Consider the following 19,779-nt stretch of genomic DNA (forward strand, 5'->3'; position numbering starts at 1 on the left):
CATTTCAATTACCCATTGTAATGTACAGATATTTAATAATCCTTTTGGAGGCTACATTTCTTGCTGCTCTTTGAGGTTTGATAGATGCCACAAATCTACCTTACAGGCACTGGTCCAGATTTTCAAGCGAGGGAGATTATCCTGCCTCTTGAATGAAGTTTGCTCCGGCACATCCACTGTTGTGCATTCATCAAGTGGATTATAACAAGCATGAGCTTTAATGGAGAAGAAATGAATCCCTGGGTATTTCAGTCAGGAGAAGGGGCCCACAGGGTTAAAGGCAGAGGAACAGCCTTTGTTTGAACAGCACTGCACTACCCAGCTCTGGGGTGATGAGCTTTTGTTTAACTTTTGCTAAACACGCTGGAATAAAGGAGGTGGATGGGCAAAGCATTTGGAGTACGAAGCATTACAAGGGACTTTTAGCTACCTCACCTTTATTTATTATGGTTTTATCAGAAGAACCTATGCTGGCACATTTTGGGTGATACTGAAGAAACGGAGGGGAGCTGTGGCAGCAGCAGTTGGGCTGGGCTGGGGCTCCATCTCCTGCTTTCTCATGGAAGGACAGAGACCAGTAGAGAGATAAACGACGGCTGAAGTCACAGCTCTGCAGCAGCGATTCCCCGTGCAGCAGCTGCTGAGCGGCCGCCCTTATTCCAGGCAAAGCACAGGGACTTATCAGCTCTCTGACTTATCAGCCAGCTCCAGGCTCGCTGAGGAGCACAGTGGAGGAGGAGGTTTGGCTGACTAAGCTGCCTCTTATGAAATAAGGCAAAAAGAGATCTAGGAAAAACAAGAAATTGGGCAGAAAAGAAGAACGGTGCATAAAGGAGCCAGCAGCGGTGGAAACACAAGCCTCAATATCCAAGTGCTGTTCCAGAGCCCACTGGAGGAACAGGGCTGGTCTGAGGCAGAAGCACTGACCCACAGGAGCACTGGGACCAGTGAAGGGGCAAGAGGACACTGCTCTGCCTGTCTGGGGAATCCTCCTAAACTAAAGCCAGTTCTGACCAGTAGTCTGGGATAGTGGAAGGTGTCCCTGCCCATGGCAGGAGGTGGAACTGGATGAGCTTTAAGGTCTGTCCCAACCCAAACCATTCTGGGACTCTGTGATTCTGTGACTTTTGTGATAACTGACAGAGACAACTCAGAAGGTGCTCGTAGATAAATGGTACATTTCAAATGTTATGGCAAGACGTAAAATAACCATATTTCTTCTCACTCAACACATTTTTCTAGAAGAAAAAAAACATTCACACGAATAGCAAGCTAGGAAACATACTCCTTCCTTTGCAACAGAATGTCTGCTGATAGTGAAAGAATATCCATGTTTATTTTTAGCCATAAGACAATCTTCTTGAATATCTCTGTGCTTCTGTTTACATGGATGCGTTAAATCTGTTTGGCAGTTGCACATATCTCAGAGGAGACATGTTTCCTTGCCATGCTTGAGGAAAGACAAAAATATCATAGAGTGTAGAGAAAACCACGTCCTCCAAAACCCTCCCTGTTCTCGCTGCATGCAGAAACATTACAGGGTAAACAAATCCTGGTTAGGAAATGAACACATTTAAGCAGATCTAACAATGGCCTGTGAGACAAGGGGGCCTCCAGGGCATTGGGCAGGGTCTCAGTTCCACCTCAGGACCAGAAGCACATGCACAGTGGGATGTTTGCTGCAACCTATGTCTCACTTTATGGCAACATAAATCCAAACAATGTTGGACAGTGAAGGAAAAGAGGTATTTAAGACAAAGTCAAATTTATGGTTGCTCCATTGTGTGATCGTTCTCAACTATTATTATTATTTACTGAAAAGATACCAGCTTTCAGCAAATAGATATTCATTCTTATTTTGGGGCTGGGGCATATCATTTTTCCAGAAATCCAAAATTTCCACCTTTGAAAAAATGTGGGCTTTCATGAGCAGCAAACCCACGGCACTGGTTAAAAACAACGAGGAGGGGATCCAGCGAACCCTGACGGCCGATTACGCGCTGCTGATGGAGTCCACCACCATCGAGTACATCACCCAGAGGAACTGCAACCTCACCCAGATCGGGGGGCTCATTGACACCAAAGGCTATGGGATTGGGACACCCATGGGTAAGTGACAGCTCTGCAGGTACCCCGAGGGGGGCCGGTTACCGCAAACACAACAGGGGTGATTAAGACAATCCACTCCCAGTGGCAAAATTCCAAATACCAGACTTTACACTGTCTGCCTGCTGAAGAGAGGTCTGAACTGCTCTGCTTAACACAGACACCTTCCCTACTTGGTGGGATTTTAGTCCCACTTTCCCTCTGTGTATAATGGTGTTCCCATCCCCAGGGTCACCGTACAGGGACAAGATCACCATTGCCATCCTGCAGCTCCAGGAGGAGGACAAGCTCCACGTCATGAAGGAGAAGTGGTGGCGGGGGAACGGCTGCCCTGAGGATGAGAACAAGGAGGCCAGTGCTCTGGGCATCCAGAACATCGGAGGGATCTTCATCGTCCTGGCAGCCGGCCTGGTGCTGTCTGTTTTCGTGGCCATGGTGGAGTTCATCTACAAGCTGCGCAAAACGGCCGAGCGTGAGCAGGTACTGATTCCCTCTGATTCCCTCAGCCCCCTTAGCCCAGCATGCTGACCCCAGAGACAGGCAGGGAGGGGGCAGAGGGATCCAGCCTGGCACCCCTAAAACACCATCCCCAGGGGCTCACTGGTCTGTCCCTCTGACAGCCTCCACTCGGGGGAAAGTCATGTCTGCTCTGATCAGGGTCATCTGCTGCTGCAGCAGCCAGACCAGGACACGTTTGTAGGGTAGTTTAGAGCAAGCTGACAAATAAATCATTAAAATATAGGCAGAAGTCCCTAGGAGGGGCCTTTCTCAGCTGTTACATCCACTTGAAATCACCTTGCACCTTCCAGGTGTGACTATACATGCCTTCTCCCCACTCCCATTCAAAGAGCAACGAGTCAGGGCCCACCAGGAAGCCTCACACTGTCTTACCAACTCTTTGCCACACTCTCAGATGCAGCCCATCAGTGGCTGATCTGTTCAGGAAACAACAGAACTGCTTTTATGCTCTTCCTCTTCCGTGGGTGTCCCGATGCAGTAAGTGGAACGTGCATTTGTGTGCATGACCAGAAATCAAAGCGATCTGCCCTCACGGTGGACTAGATAGAGAAATGAGAGCTGCCCAGTAGCAGGAGGGTCAGACCCGGCCCCGCCTCCCCCCAGGGATCACATAGAGCCAGAGCTCCAGCAGCCGCCTGCAGCTCTGCCCTTGTGCAGGATTTAGCCTGTCAAAGGTACAGCCCTTGCCAAGGTGCCCACGCAGCCCCGCGGTCCCGCAGAGCTCAGCCGATGCCTGAAACAGCCCCAAACCTCCTGCTCACCCTCTGCTGAGCCCTTCCAGCCCCCCTGCTCGCAGAGGGGGAGCAGAACATTGCAGCAGTAACGGAGCGCTTTGTCCCCGCTGTCCCCAGCGCTCCTTCTGCAGCGCCGTGGCCGACGAGATCCGGCTGTCGCTCACCTGCCAGCGCCGGGTCAAGCACAAGCCCCAGCCCCCCGTGATGGTGAAGACGGATGCGGTGATCAACATGCACACCTTCAACGACCGACGGCTGCCCGGCAAGGACAACATGACCTGCAACACCGGATTGGCACCTGTGTTTCCCTAGGGAATGGGAGTGGGGGGGTGGGAGGGAAGGAATTGTGGCAGACAAGGCTGGATGCACCCTTAACTAGGGAAGAATGGATTAAAAAACAAGAAAAAAAAAGAAAAGAAAAGAAAAGAAAAAAAAGCCTGGTTTGTTCATTTCAAGAACAAGGCCTTTGCAACCCAGCTGCATCCATCACCGCAGAGGAGCCAGAACTTCCAAGCACGGACAGTAACGTGGGTCTTGGGGCTTTTTGCGCTGGTTTTGTTACTTTTCATTCCTTTTTTTTAATGCTTCGATCCTCCAGGCCTCATGGAGTCCAACCACCACCCAGGAGTCTGATGTTTACACACTGAAAACACGCGGAGGTGAAGCAGAATTGAGCCAACCCTGAGTGGGTGAGGAGGAGCCCCGAGCGTGGCTCCATCAGCACGGCAATAAACAGGAACACTCGGTCAGGTGTCAGCACCTGATCCACACCGACACACACAGCACATTTTGGATACACTGTCCGGGAAAGGAAGAGGCATCTGGGAAGCACTGGGATGGTCGAGGCTGTGCCTGCCCTCAAAGCAGCTCGCGGTGGCCCCTCACCTCGCGGCTGTGCTGGCCGCAGCCATCCGGAGTGGGATGTCCACCTGGGAACATGGTGGCAGAAGGTGACACACGTTCCTCAGCAGATCCAGGGCAGCCGACTGGGAAGGGGGGAGTGAGCCTGAATGGACCCAAGTTCCGGGCCAGGGAGGGCACAGCGTGGCATGCCTAGGACCTTCTGCACCTCCGAGTGACACCACTCACACTCCCCGTGCCAAGCTCCAGCCCAAGCCCAGGGTGACACCGTGATCTCCAGGACCTCAGCTCCGTCTCTGCTCTTTCTGCAAAGCTCAGTCTATCCTGCAGAGAAGCATGGGAAGCACCCAGGTCCACGGGCTCCAGCAGCAGCAGGAGCAGAGCTGCTTCCAAGAGCCAAAGCTACCGATTTCCATGAAATTCAGCACCACTGAAATGCAACTCAAGACTGGGAGGGGACTGTGGGCCTGGTTTAGGACTGAGTGCTGTCCATTGCATCAAGGACCTGAAAGATGGATCTCAGCCTGCGGGGCCAGGGCTGGCCTGGGAGGAGCAGAGCTGCCAGAGCCAAGCCTGGGGTCCCTCCTGCTCTGACCACAAACTGCCATCCCTCAGGCAGCCTGTCCATGGGATTTCAGCAAACACACACTAAAATGTTTTTAGGAAATCCTCCATGAATTGTGTTCTTATTTTCAGGTTGCTTAACCCAGAAGGTTGGTCCTGCAGATGAATTTAGGCAGAATTACCAAAGACCCCTCTGCTGACCTAAGGTAACACTCGAGTAGCGTCCCTCAGCTCCATCCCTGCCAGGGGACCCGCAGGCAGCCAGTGGGACACTGTGGATTCATTCACAAAATTAAACAAATGGAAATTCCTCTGCCCACTGTAACCCAGAGTGTCACACGTGATGCAAAGGTGCTTAAAAGCTCTGATTTAAACACTGGTGGTGTAGAAAACAGCAGCGCCCTTCCTCTGCAGGGGTAAGAGAGACAGTGACCTGCTGCAGGACCCCAGCTGTGCCCACCTGTGTGGAAGGCAGGCGGGGCAGGGATGGAGCAGCCAGTGCCCAAGCTCTGCACCCAGAGCCTTGCTCTGTGCCATGGCTGCAGCGGGTGCTGTGGCCACTGCAGGAACCGGCCGCTGAACTGACCCCATTTGCCCTCCCAAGCAGCACGGCCATTCTGGAAAGTTTCTCCTCGCCCCAAGGAACAAACCCATCTGTAGCTGATTTTGGATTTTTCCCCACCTGTTCCTCTCCATGCTCAGTCAGGAAGGTTGTCTCGAGCTGAGCAGAATTAGTAAATTAGCTCGAGGGGGAAGAGCTGCTCCCCCACCCCATCATGGAACACAGTTTGTCCCTATTTTGCTTTTCCATGATGTAAAGAAACAACAGAGTGACTCCAAACAAAACCAGGTGATTTGTCATACTTTGACTAAAGTAAAGATATGCAAAGAATTTACATTCATTTCCACCTTTTCACAAAAACCATGAAAAATTAGGGGTGAAAGCTGCCAATGCAATGGGTATCAGATTCTTAATAGTTTGCTGCCCAAGTACCTTGAGCAGAGGACAGACTGAAGTGTGGGGCAGCTTCCAAAAGCTAATGACATGCTTTCTGTACTCCTCTGCAAATTGTTAGGCTTGTCAGAGTAGTAGATTTTACATTTTCCTTGTGAATTTCTAAGCTCTAAAAAAAAGCAGAGATGAAAACAAAACCTGAAACTGGCTTTAAATGTCCAGAGAGTAAAATACCACAGAAATCAGCATTCGTTTTGCTTCTTCGCAGATTTTTAAAAAATAAATAAATACTGTTAATACCACAAACCCCATTTATTTATTGACACCAGCCTGATTTGATTTTACTCACAAATGTGACAGGTGAGCATCTGGAATTACTGGTGTACTGCCAGCCAGATCAAACCCTGCAGATGAACCCTTTCCTTCCGTCCCTACGCCCCTAAATCAGCCACGAACTGCAGCCAAATTCCTGCATCTACATTATGGCTTTGTGTTGAAGTTTTGATCCTTGAAACACTTGACATTCGATAAGGGAACGTTCTGCAGCGCCCAAAACAATGCAGAGGAGCTGCTGGGACCCCAGCCCGGCACAGACCCTTCCCCCTGGCCCCCGCTCACTGTGACCTGAGGGAACGTGGACGATCTCAGCCCTCAGCCTTCCTGCGGGACCCGGGGGCAGCTCACCCAGGAGAGCTCCCGGAGCCTCTCCCGTGCCTCCGTGTGTGCTCCTGGTCCTGGAGCCCAAAGCCATGTGTGTTCATCCCAGAGGAGGAGCAGCGAGCCCCACGCCTCACAACTATGTGCTGGGAGAATTGGGAAGGGACAGACCCCATGACAAAGCCTCGAAGCCTTCTGTGAGCGTCCGTGACCTGGTTGGGACTAGCGACAACTCACGTCTGAAATCATCCGACTTCCAACGCTGTTTAACTTGGTTCCTTTCTTCACTTAGGCAGAGGGACTGGAAAACTGAGGAGGAAATACAGAAAAAGCAGGTTTGGGTTATTAAATTGTATCTAAACTGTTGTCACCTTGGCTCACCGTCCCCTTATCACTTGCTTTTTCCCTTCAACTCTCCTGTGAGACAGAGCAGGGACATCCAGCAGCTTCCCTGGGGTGGATTTTCTGTTTGGAGTCAACCAACAGCATGTGTCAGGTCTGATGTCGAGGGGACAAACCCACAGAGAGACAGAATATGCAAAGAGGAACCAGCTCCAGCTCTGGGCACCCACTGCTCCACCTCGGTGGCGGCTGCTGGGAGCAGGATTCAGCCGGGTGCTGGCACAGAGGCTCTCTGGGGGGGTCACAGCAAAGGGACATCGTGGATCCTGGTGGCTTCACCCAGTGTTTACCCCAGCACCCAGTGACCGTGGGGCATGACAGTCCACAGAGTGCTCGGGGCTGGCAGGGCAGGAGAATTCCCAGGCATTGGCATCACGAGCCCTCTGCTCTGTACCTTACTTTGACATGTTTCTCAAAAAAAGAAAAAGACAAAAAAAAAAAAAAGAACAAACAACAAAACAGAAAAGAGTGGGAAAAAGGAAAAAATAGTCTCCGTGACATTCAGGGGATTTTCCTTTGTGGACATGCAGAATTTCTATGAATATAGTTTTTTGTAAACATTTTGTAACAATTTTGGTTTCATAGTAACTGTGTTACTTGCTGATCATTCTAGGCTGATGTAAATACAATTTCCAAAAAATAAAAAAAAAAAAAAAAGAAAAAGTTCTGATTATTTTCCTTTTTAAGACACTGTGATATATCAAAGTGCACAGTTTGCTGTATGAAGTAATATGGTTTTAAATTTTAAATAAATAATTTCTAGAAAATAATGACGTTTATGCCTGTTTATACTCAACATCTTCCCTTTTGCTTAGATTCTATCCTAAACTCTCATTGTTTAACGACATCCCAGCTTTTTCAGTCACAAAGCTGGTGATGATAAAACCAGTTCCCAACTGAACCCAAACACCTGGGAATTGCTGCTGGTGCTGCTCACCAAGGGGGTTGTGGCACGTTTGGGGTAGTGGTCATGGTCTCAAGCACAACACATAGAGGGGAAGGGGAGGTAGAATTTTGGCCAGAGAGATGGAAGAGACAATGAGGCTCAGACAGTGCAGCTCTCCTTGCCCTCACACACCTCCCACAGTTTGATATCAGACAGGTAATTAAGCCTGGATATTCCATGAAGAGCTATCCACAGGAGCTCTCTCCCACCGTGGTTTGCCTGGAGGCTTCCTGAGCTTTTCATCACAGAGAGGTGCCGGAGCCTGAGAGCCCCGACAAGGCCATCGGGTTCATAAAAGCTCTGTTTGCCTCTTCCCTTCCATGTAAGTCAAGAATCTTATTAGCCCGATAAAAGCTGAGAGCACCCTAAAGGCCAGCGTTTATTAGTCTGAAATCTTTATGACTCTGCTTTATTATATCAAGGCAGGGAGTTCTGCAGTTTCTGGGATGGGAGCAGTGAGTGTGGTCGGAGCTGTGCCCTTCCAGCAGCGATAAAACAAACCCCAAAAGTGGAGGCAGAGCCCCAGGGGTGGCTCTGGGCTTCAGTGGCACAGCCCACCCTGCACACTGGGAAATAAAGAAAATTCCTTCCCATTTTAATTATTTTTAAGGGTCACCCTCAAAAGTCTTTCACATCTCTATTCACTTGAGCCCCCAGAAAACCAAAGCTTTGACGCTGGCGCCAAGGGGGGATCGGCAGAGCTGAGCCCAGCCTCACTTTTATGCTCTGAACCCTGATCAATATGCAGAGAACATGGCAAAAAGAAGAAGGAAAAAAGGCAAAAGCAACGGATGCCTTTGCAAAGCTGCTTCTGCATCACTTAGCATGAGAGACCTTCTCTGGGAACAAAATCCCTTCCCACGTGCCTGGGAACGGCCGCTCCCAGCTGCTGAGGACAGCAGGGGCAGGATGGGGCAGCGCCGGCTGACCCTGCGTGACAAACCTCCGGCTGCGCCAGGAATACCAGGAATTGTCAACATAAATCGTTATCAGCAATAACGCGAGGCAGCAATTAACCTTGTCAGTCAGCAGCTCACCCTTTACTGACTGTGACCCACCGCCTCTAAGCTGCCAATCACCTCCGAATGAATAATGAATGAGACAACAGATTTCACTCATAAAACAGCAGTTTGGTTCCCTTTGAGCACCAATTAATCCCTCTGGGCAAAATATGGAGAAAATCAGGAAACGGTGAGAGGCATCTTCCCACCCTCCCACCTCCCAATCCCAGCCAGGCACCTTCAGACATTTTAGATTTTCAGCTCAGCAGAGAACAATTTTTAACCCAGATTTCATCCAGCAAAATCGCATTTCAAAGCGGTAATTGTACATCTGCGAGTAGGTGCTCTCCTGACCCTGGATGCCAGTGCTCTGATGCATCCCTGTGCCCCCTCGCAGGGACAGGCAGCTGACACTGGCCACCATGTCCACGAAGTCTTGCTCTCTACGAACACCAACTCTTTCCTTCTCCCCAAAACAAACCAGACAAAGTCTCTGCCACTCAGGGAGGACTCAGGCAAGTTTGGACCTGAATGTTTTCACAGGTAAAATACACCTGATTTCCTTAATGGAAATTTGGGGATGGAACAGAGGGAATGATGGCAGCAGGAAATCCTTTATCTCCTCTGGTGCCTGCCAGAGTGGGTTGGGCAGGACAGTCCCTGCACGGTACAAGAACTGTGTTTGCAACACTAAGACAGGGTCCAAACAACCATGGAAACAGGGAGCAGCACCTGCATGTAATAACTTTCCATTTAATAACACTGGTGTCTGTCCGGCATCAGGAGCCTTTCAGGATCTTCCTGAGATTTCCACAAGTGGCATTATCTCATCCCAACCCAGCTTACTGAGCATGACAGGTTGATCCCAGTTCATGCCACCTGCATCTCCAGCTCCACGGATGAGAAATTGAAGTGACTTGCAGCACAACCAGGAGCTGGGGAGCCTCCTCCAGAGACCCCTCCATTATTCCCCTTTCCAGGGGGAACAGAATGGGAACAGGGTCAGCTGAGGCCTGCAGAACCAGAGGGTGATGCCAGTGAGAAGTGGAGCCCAGCAAAAAGGTGAATAGCACAAAAAGAAACCTGCCCTGAGCCTCCAGACACACAGCCTGGATCGAAACTGGATTGTGACATTTGGAAGAATTTGGTGACATTTCCCTTCAAGAATTTCTGTGCAACTTCTGCATCTGATGTTTTCCACCAGAAACTGAAATATCCCACCAACCATAGGACTGGAGTTGTGCACTAACATTATGCTTATAACTAGAAAAAACAGAGCCTCTGGCTTAGAGAGCTGTGCTCAGGTGAACAGGGAAAGAAAGAAAGCAGAAAACACCAAAAAAAAATGAAAGACATTGTCCTACACAGAAGGGCAAGGAAAGGGAGGAGAGCAGGAGTCTGGCCCATCAGCAGAAGGGCCACATCAGCTCAGGACTGCACTGGGAAGACCCTAGGGAGGCAGCTGCGCTGGGTGACAGGGAGAGGCTCTGTGCGGGCTCTGCACGCCCCAGGAGCTGCTCCTCTGCCAGAGCTGGGCAGCACCGGCAGCTGCAGACACGTGCCCTGGCTTTCCTTGGTAACTGCAGACAATAAGAGCATTAAAAACCTAAAAGTGTGTCATCCTGCCCCAAACCAAGAACTGCCTTCTTGTCACAGCCGCCGTGGTGCCCAAGAACTGCTCGTGGGGAGATGGGGCACAGGAGAGCAGCAGGGATGGGTCTGGACCAGAGCAGGATCAGGCCCCGGTGCTGGAGGGAGTGGCAGGAGCAGCTCCGCTGGAGGTGTTGGTGCTCAGGGACATTTCAGAGCTGAGAGCGCTGAGCAATCTCCAGGGGCAGACAAGGTGCTGACACCTTTTATTTTAAGTAGTATCGATGGTGCTATTTAGCACACTCTGAGCACGCTGAAAGCATCAGCTTAGTAAACAAGAACTCTTTTGGCAGCGGTGAGGTAACATATGGGCTCTGGATATAATGTGCCTTGAAATGACTGTCGTAAATTAGCGAAGTGACTGTGACACAGGTAACACCTCGGAGCCCAGAGACTGCACGGGTTGAGAGGAGGAGCAGGTCTGGAGAGGTGTTTTTTCACGGGCTTGAAAGGGAGGCAGGAGGAACCAGAGCACAGTCCCCAGCAGAAGGGAAAAGGGCACCATTAGAGGAGGGAAGGGGGCACACAGCAGAGCACAGGGTTGGAGAATCACTGCGGAAAATACAAAAACATGCTGCAGAAAGATTTCAGGCACAGACCGTTCCAGTCTCTCAGGCTTTTTACCCTTCAGCACTAGGTGTCTTATTTTCATCCTCCCCTGCTGCCCAGAATCTCTCTGCCTGTTCTCCATGCATGCTGTGTGCTCACATAATGGCTTTTTTTCCCATTAATGTGTTTATCTTGCTCCCTGTGCTTTGTTGGATGCACCATTCGCTGCTTCTTTATAGCAAAGTACCCGGTACCTCGGGAGCCAGTTTTGCTCGGGGAACTTGAGGCTGGTACAGACACTGTGTCACTGCAGAGTCTTGATGAACCATGGAGATTGGCACCATTTTTACAATTCCCATAGGACAGCACAAGGAATGGACAGCCCACACCACCCCACCTCTGGAAGGTTGACCTGCCTGGGAGCGCTCACCTGTCCCCTCTCAGGACCTGAAACAGGCATGCCCTGAGCCAGGAAAAAGCCAAATGCTTTCATTTGAACAAAGGGAAAAGTTTTCAGTTGGAGATGTTGTGGAAAGGGAATGAGGTTTATTCCGAGTACTTCAAGAATACTGCTCTCCCTTTCGGTGGCCTTGCTAAAACAGCTCAGAGAGACATAATTGAAGTGTTTAAGAAGCATCTGTCATTATTAAAACAAAGTTGCTTTGCAATTTTACTATTTCACTGCAGTTTCATTATCTCATGCAAATGAGCTGCTCTTCCCCTCTGTGGCGGGGCTGGAGGGAGAGGAGCCCCAGTGAGGGAATTTATTACCAGTTCTCACTCTTGAGATTATCAATTGCAAATGAAGGAGCATAAATACGTCTTCTTTAGCTGCTTATGCCACATTAAGGAATGTGCTCCAAGCTAATGGCTTTGCCACTCTTGTTTCAGACAGGAGCAGAGCATGGGAACACACGACTCCTTTGCTTCACAGCAGCATTAGAGAGGCTGGAGGAGCCAGGGCTTGCTCAGCAGGTTGTTACTACAACACTAATCCCAATCCATCCTGCAGATCATGCAGCTACCATAGGTAATACAACTGGGATAGTTTGTCTTCTAGCAAGAATTCCGGTCCCTGATGATCAGCAACGTAACTACCCCTCCACCCTTGCTCACACTTCAGGCTTCACAGTCTGTCCATACAGACGTCTAATTTCCAGTTTCCCTTGCTGTCCCGCTACTTTCATGGCTCAGAACTCACCTTGTCTCTACCCCAAACCTCCCTGAAGCTGCCCCTGGCTGCTCCTGCATGGGGAGAGACTCCCAAGCCCACAGAGTGAGCCCGTGGGGAGCTCCTGTGGCTGGAGCAGAGAGAGGCCCTGCTCCCCTCCTGGCTGGAAATCCAGTGGGAACATGAGCAGGGTCCCTGTGTCTGTGGGGCTGGCAGAGTCCAGCAGCTCTGGCCAGGGCTCCTCAGATACCCAAGCCCCAGGAACCATCACCCAGCCTGCTGCTGGGCTGAGCAACCCTGGGGAAGCTGGAACCAAGAGGTGTGGCTGCTGCAGTCTTTCCCCCACACAGAGCTGGGGAGCACCAATTACCCACATTTTGGATCCCTCTCCAGCACCAGGACTGGGCTCGGGTACAACATGGCTTAACCACCACCTACACTCACACCTACAAACCACAGCCACCACTTGTCATCCACCTCCCCAGCCTCACCCTGGAGATCCAGGTGGGGAACAGCCTCTGAGGTGCTTCACAAACCATTACAGGTGCTCCTGCTCCTGTCACCACAGCTCTGGCAGTGCCTGACTCCAGCAATGCCCATGGAACACCAGCAAAGAGGCAATTACTGAGTGGCCTGGCACAGACGTGCAGCAGAACACTGTCACCAATGGGTGCTTGGCCAGGCTGCCACTGCCCGGGACCCCCAGACACTAAGGGGGTGCCAGGCTGTCCTTGTCCCCAGCATTGCTGTGGGGTCCCTCCACGTGCACAGGTCTACACCAATTCTGGAATTACATTTTCTTCAGAGCATTTCTACCAGAGAGAAATAGTAGCTGATCCTGTGCAGTCCAAAGCTGGCAGGCTGCACGCAGCCATCCATCAGGAGTGGGTAATTGATGCTATCAAGGGCCAGTTTATTCCAATCCATGCAGCACTAGGCACATCGGCATTCACCGCAGCCCGCTCCCCTGCCAGAGGGTGAGAAAACGTTATTATCTAGACAAACCCCTAATTCCAACAAATTCGATTACCCAGGCAAATGAAAATAACACAAACAAAACCGTCTGAGGTTCTGAGGGCTGAGTCACTTGTTTGTGGGCTCAGTTTTTCATTTCCAAGAGGATTTACAGCATACCGTGGTCTGCAGTAGGGGCAGTTTGGACAGAGCAGCCTCTGGCACCGGCTCACCCAAACACAAGCCCTAATTATCCCAAAGCCTGTGCTCCAAATGCTCCTCGGAGGACCTGGCCCTTCCAGACCGGCTGCACAAGGCTTTTCCTCTCACTCTCATCTCCTCCAGCTCAGCTGCAATTCAGGGCTGTTCTGCATGTCCAAGTGCTCCAGCTGGGACCTAAGGAACTATTAAAATGATAGTGAATGTTAAATACAAGATTTGGAAACCTTTTGAGTTTATTCTTACTCCTTTGAGGCTTTTTTCCCAGGAGATGCTGATCACTAGAAAGGCCCTGTAAACAAGTGCAATCCTGAATGTTTTCCATCACAGTGTGATTGAGGTGAATGCTGCAGAACAGTCTCAGAAAATAAAGGTGAAATTTTTATTCCCCTGCAAATTGAGGTCTGATGAGACAGTCTGGACTAGCTCACCGATGGGCACAGGCTAGGCGACTTCTGTAGGCAAGGACAAGAACTGAAATTTCAATTTTCACACCCAAGCAAGCAGTCAGGGCACTCCTATGAATTGAGCTCCTGAGCAAGGATGATGGATGAAGTAAACAACAGAGCTGCGTGGAAAGGGCAATGTTCTTGCTTGGGGGGAATAATTTTCATTACAAACCCTCCAAAGAAAATTTCAAAACAATCTCAAATTGTTTAGATTTTCTCCAAATGTAGTAGTGAGAGAAGTGCCACTTTCACTGGCAGGGCTGCGGGGACCCACACACCCACAGCTCAGCCTCCCAACACAATCTCCTATCCCAAAAAGACACAGATCCCACAGGAAATCGTGGAACAGCATTCCTGCCAGCCAGCCAGGGCCCGGCACACTGCCCTTGCCCTCTGGCTTTCCCTGCACTCGCCAGTTCCATCTCCCCAGGCCTCCTGTCTGAGCTCCTGCAATCGCAGCTATCAATCCCAGCCACCGGGGCTCCCAGCCTTTAAGCAGGATCATCTGGAAACGCCCAGTTTATGTTCCACACTGGGATATGTACAAAGTCCCTCCTGGGCCAGTGGCAGTGCTCTAATGAGCCCACCAATAAACCAGAGCAGCTGCTCTGAAAGGATTCAGCTGTTCCAAGATGGAAAAGTCCATTAAGTTTATTGCATGAAATGCTGGACAGGGTTTAGATGGAGAATCGCTGCCAGATTATATAAACTCCCAAAGACCTGCCAAATGCAGGAAGTGGAGGCAGGAGGGAGTTTCAAACCATCATTACCCCCGGAGGGAAGGGAACATCCTTTTATCTCCAGTTGCTACCAAGAAGCAACAAGTTTGATGAGATTTGTGGAGCCAGTGCTGCTATTCTTTGGCTGGGTTAGAAGAATGGAGCTTTGAGGGGAGAAGAGCTGGAGTAAAGACTTCTTAAAAGGTCACCCATGTGGGCAAAGGGACCTCAGAGAGCAGCCTCACAGGGACCATGGCTCAGAGGCAAATACGGAAATTGGAGTTAATTTGCCATATGACATGAAAATACATGAAGTAAAGCAGGACTAGAAAACCAACATGCAGTTACCTTGTCCCACTGGGATATCAATAAATTACTGTCTCCTTTGGTAACTGGGAAGTTTGAAATATAACTGGGAAGTTAGATATAACAAGCCACACAAAAGGCTTAAATGTTCTCAAGGCGTTGATGAAGGAAAGTTCTACTTCATCTGTTCATAAACATGAGAAACCATATAGAGGATTAATTAGCAGCAATTAGCAATTAATGAGTTCCTTTGTTAATGCTTCAGGAAAGGAACATGTGTGTTTAAAGGATCTCAGCCCATGGCTGGGTTGGAGTGGAACAGCCCAAACCACTATCCCAGGAATAATTCCCACGATCTGCATCAATGCCTCAATCCTTCAGGAGACCAGTGAGCAGGAGACACGCTGAGAGATGCTTGGTTAACTCAAAAACAAGTGGAAAACTCAGTGGGAAAGCTGATGCACATTCCAAGCTCAGAGACAGCGCCCAGCACAGAGCTGACCCAGCAGTGGGGAGCACCCAAACATCCCCAAAATGATCTGGCCAGGACCAGGAGCCCAGCCTGCACTGGACCATGTCTGCTCACACCTCCAGCCTCCCCAGCCTCACCGAGGCACAGGTGGCAAATCCTAGAGACCACCTGCTCCCTGAAATCTGGCATCCCAGGGAACAGGGAGCAGTGAGTCAAGGGAGCACTTGGGGCAAGGAGCCTTGGGAGGAAGAGGAGGAGGAGGAGGAAGAGGGTAAAAAGGAGGAGAGTGAGGAGGAGGTTGTTCCAGCCGCTGAGGCACATCATCCATCTGCAGGAACAGATGAGCAGCTCTGCAGGACTGCCAGGATGCCGAGAGGAGCAGGAGGTGCTGCAGGCATCCGAAGGCGCGGCACCGGCAACGGAACAGCAGCTGCAGGGGGGTACCCGAGCACAAGACTCGGCTGCCCCAGCAGCTGCTCGATGATGGCAGAAAGGCAGGAATAAAGGAAAAAAACTTAAAACGCCTCAAAGAAGTCCTATTTTTAGGAAAAGCTGAGCACTCGCCCTTGGAGCCGCCTTTGGAGCTGCCTGCCTGGCGATGCTGGTGGCTGGGCACTCAGACCACCGGGTGTTTCAGCTCCAGAACAGCCCGTCCTGTGCTGGGAAACCCGCCCTGCACCGGCAGCTCCAGCTCCAGCACCACTGCAGGAAGGAGCCGGGTGTTTTCAGCAACTACTTTTTATAACTAGCAAGATTCATCCATGGGGTAAAGATTCCCATCAAAACTAATAAATAAAAATCAAGCCTACATCTTATAAAAAAATCCTTTTCTTTCCACTCTGGGCCTGTAAATTCCCACAAAGCTGAGAAAAGAGACAGCAATTTTTAAACGCTGCTCTGGCAATAAAATCCTGATCTCTCGCAAATGGAATTCGGAACACACAACATGGGGCTATACATTATCCTGCCCAAAAACTCCCTCAGGGGAAATGAGGTTATCAAAATTTGGAGAACCTAATGCAAACGCTGATCCTTCTCCAGTGCAAATGAACACCATGGCAGGTATTGGAATGGTATTTTCCTCTGCTGCAAGGAGGTTGGTTGGAATTTGAACTTGGTGAAATAGCCCCATCGCCTCTGATTTTTCATTCCTGCTGCAGGTGCTCCCCAGCACTCAGCATTTATTTATGGAAAGGTTCTTTCCGTGCCGTGCTGCCCTCCCCATTACAATACAAATTACTGCAGAGTTCATGGGCAAGGTTCACAGAAACACTCGACTTAAATTTGAAAATAATTCATAATACTGCAGGGGATTGGGAAGGATAATCCAAAACCTGAAAACTTGCAAATGAAATTCCCTCTCAAGGGGGGCTGTGTTTTCAGGAACACGGCAGGGAGGGCATGTGGCAGCGTGGGGATGTCCTGGATCCGTATCCAATGGAGGATGAGCTGGCATCGCATGGGCAGGATGCTCTCAAGAGCCACAGCCAGTCCAGGCAACACTGCAAAGCAACAACTTCATATATTTTAGAATTTAGAATTTAGAATTATGCTTCTTCTGCAAGTTCTTATTGGGTTTCCCACTGGAGGCTGACCTTGGTCTGACCAGAGTCTCTCCAGAGGACACCCGAGCCCTGTCACGTACCATCACTCCTGCCTCTGCCCATGCAGCCGCTGACCCCCCACATTTCCATGTCTCCAGTGGCTGCTGGGACCACATCAGGACCGTCCTCATCCAGCTGTATTTTCAATCAGGGTCTGTTTTGCTTCTCCCTGCTCAGATGTCTGCTGCAAATGCCAGTCTCTCTCCAGGGTGCCACAGCAGACTGACACAATGCTGGAGTATTTCTTTTCATCAGCCGAGACAGGATTTTACCACATTCAGCAAGAGGAAACTTGGAGAAACAAAACTAAATGAGCAGAAGCCGAGCTGTAATTCGAGAAGGAGGTTTCACCTCACTACGCAGCCAGGTGCACCCAGGGTTTCACTGACAGGGGCTGCTGGATTTGCACTAAATCACTGAGCTCTGCTTTCTGCAAAGGGAAAGACCCAGCAATCAGAGGTGCTTATTCTCAGATAATTGTCGTGGAAATCATCAGTTATAAGACACTCAAATGATTTTTCTTTTTCCACTAAAAAATGCTGAGGAGAAAATTTGAGAACGCTGGAAACACTAGAAAAATGAAAAAGAATGAAAAATACTTACCAAAGGAAATTGTTAAATCCTTGTGTTCTGCAGCAAAAGGAGATGCAAGAATTGTCTGATATGACATTTCTAGACTGAAACATTATCAGGATGTTTCCCAGGCTCAAAGACTGATTTCAGCATTAAGCTGGTCTGGATTTAATCAGAGAAAGCTGAGAAACCTCCGTAAATGGGTTCCATGTAACCAAAAGGGTTCAGTAACTCCTCCACCCCCAGGAACGACTTATTTTGTAGATTGACTTGTCAACAGTTTGTAACCCAACCAAAAACCTGGAGAGTATTTACACAGCTTCCCTTCCCCAGAATCTCGTGAAAGAGATTTTATAGACATACTAAATATCCACTTTAAATTATTATGAAGTGCAGTAAAGCACCCAAAACTATCAGTCACCAGTGGGAAATGAACTAAATTAAAGCTGGTTATGATTTACAGTCCAAGTTCCTGTCCAGCTGTTTAGGGTTTGTTGTATACCAAAATTAACTGTGGAGGAAAGCCAAATTTCAGGTGTAAGAGAAGGAATACCAGTGGCACCGATTCCTTGAGCAACGGAAACAGCACAGGGGAGTCCCCATGGTAGTGCCAGGAGAAAAAAATGCAGATGAGAGAGTGTTTTAAGGATCCTGGTTAAAAGCCAGTCCATTCCTAAACTTTTCTTGAATTTATTTTAGCCAGGAAACATACACAGATTTTTTTTAGGAGCCCCATGGAAACACTCATGAAAATCTGTGTTCCAGAAGAAATTAATAGCAAATTACATTTGTCAGGTTTTACTTCTTCTTGTTCACAATTAACGAGGCCTCATGTTAGCCCTAAAATGTGGAATGATTTCTTCTGAGATCTCATGAGACACATGAGACTTTCGGAATATCAATCCAATTCATGCCTTCCTGAGACTTTAAATTAATCACACTGATTACAGCTTTATTTACTCACCGAGGCCTGCTTAGTCTCTCCTTTGTTGCTGTAAAAAGCTTGTTACTCTCTTTAATTGAGCTGCTTTAGTAAACCACGAGCATTCACACTAATTATTTTCCTTGATGAGAGTGGAGTTCCTAATTACTAAAGCTCCCCGAAATCTGTCATCTGGCAAGGAACATTACAGTGGAACGTGGGACAGTTCTGGGGTAGGAGACACGGAGCAGATGGTGGAGATGGGAATGAGGAGCCGGCCCAGAGCCGCAAGAAACCAAGAACAAGAACTCCACCAAACCTGTTCTGCATTTCCAGAATACACAAATGTGAATGTTACTATATTTATAGTCTTCAAATGAAAGATTAATTTGATAAAGTGTTTCATGTGCATCAAAATTATTTAATCGCTCACGTTGCTTTGTTGAAGACATTTGCCTTTTAAATTTTAGAGTAAAAACTTTTTCAATTAACATTTTTTATTTCAGTGAGATACTTTTGAGCTTATATCTCGCAATCCAATTCTAATGCAGCATTAAAAGAAAAGTCAGAAACATTTGTTTTAACTAACAGAAACTAAAGTGCCATTTGGTCAAAAAGTCTGGGTTGTCATTTGGGCTAGAAATAAGTGGTTTAAGTGGAGCATTCCAAGTGGATATACATAGTTTTTAAGTTCAACCAGTAAAATATAAACACTTATTTGCATGAAAATAATTGTATTAAAAACAGAATAAACAGGAATCTGTTTCTTGCTGAACATCCCACAGCCCAAGAAGGAGGTAGTGGACAGACAGAAGGACATCACGAAGAAGCCTGGGTGTGGAACTCTCATCAATCCGGAGGCACAAAAAAACTCCCCGGTTGTTTGCAATTCAAACCGGTAACAATTAAATCCAGGGGGCAGAGGGAAGGTGCACTGGGGCCTGAAATGACAGCGATACAGGCAGGGCGAGAGTTAGGAGCACGGGGAGCTATTGGATTTCTCATCCAGGTACAGACTCAGCCCAGTCTTGTTTAACTCAGGAGAACAGGCAAGTTCCCAGTTTGCAGCGACTCCGACGCACTGTCAGGAGCTGTAAATACGTTGTACTTGCTTGTTCCCATTATTTGTGTGTTTATTCTTCTTCCTGGCAGTTCCACGGGGTTGGGGTCAGTCAGAGTGCTGTAAGTGCTTGGAGAATGGGATAAAACAGCTTCTGTCGCTAGTCACATGCATAAAATACCAATATCTCATCTTTAGCTGAACACATTACCCAGGTCTCTTGCGGAATGGATCTGCTAACCAGATTAGATGCCATTTGAAATCTCCGGAGAGCACTCCTAAATACATTACAGGATTTGCATAACAACAGCCAGTTTAAGTAGCACATAGAAGGAACAGATGATGATCCACAAAACAAATATGCATGTCTGAAATCTCCCTGCTCG

At 48.9% G+C, this 19,779-nt stretch overlaps 1 protein-coding gene across 1 annotated transcript in view; it reads left to right on the top strand.

Moving 5' to 3' along the window:
* The window catches only part of GRIK3 (glutamate ionotropic receptor kainate type subunit 3), a 110,344-nt gene extending 102,779 nt beyond the window's left edge, over window positions 1-7,565 (top strand). The window contains exons 14-16 of the mRNA XM_048327059.1: window positions 1,887-2,109; window positions 2,336-2,586; window positions 3,477-7,565. Of these exons, the coding sequence (XP_048183016.1) occupies window positions 1,887-2,109; window positions 2,336-2,586; window positions 3,477-3,671 (669 nt within the window). The 3' untranslated portion in view covers window positions 3,672-7,565. The remainder of the gene's footprint in view (window positions 1-1,886; window positions 2,110-2,335; window positions 2,587-3,476) is intronic.
* The last annotated feature ends 12,214 nt before the right edge of the window (window positions 7,566-19,779 follow it).

The sequence above is a fragment of the Corvus hawaiiensis genome, chromosome 23 (genome assembly GCF_020740725.1).
Source record: "Corvus hawaiiensis isolate bCorHaw1 chromosome 23, bCorHaw1.pri.cur, whole genome shotgun sequence".
Taxonomy (NCBI): domain Eukaryota; kingdom Metazoa; phylum Chordata; class Aves; order Passeriformes; family Corvidae; genus Corvus; species Corvus hawaiiensis.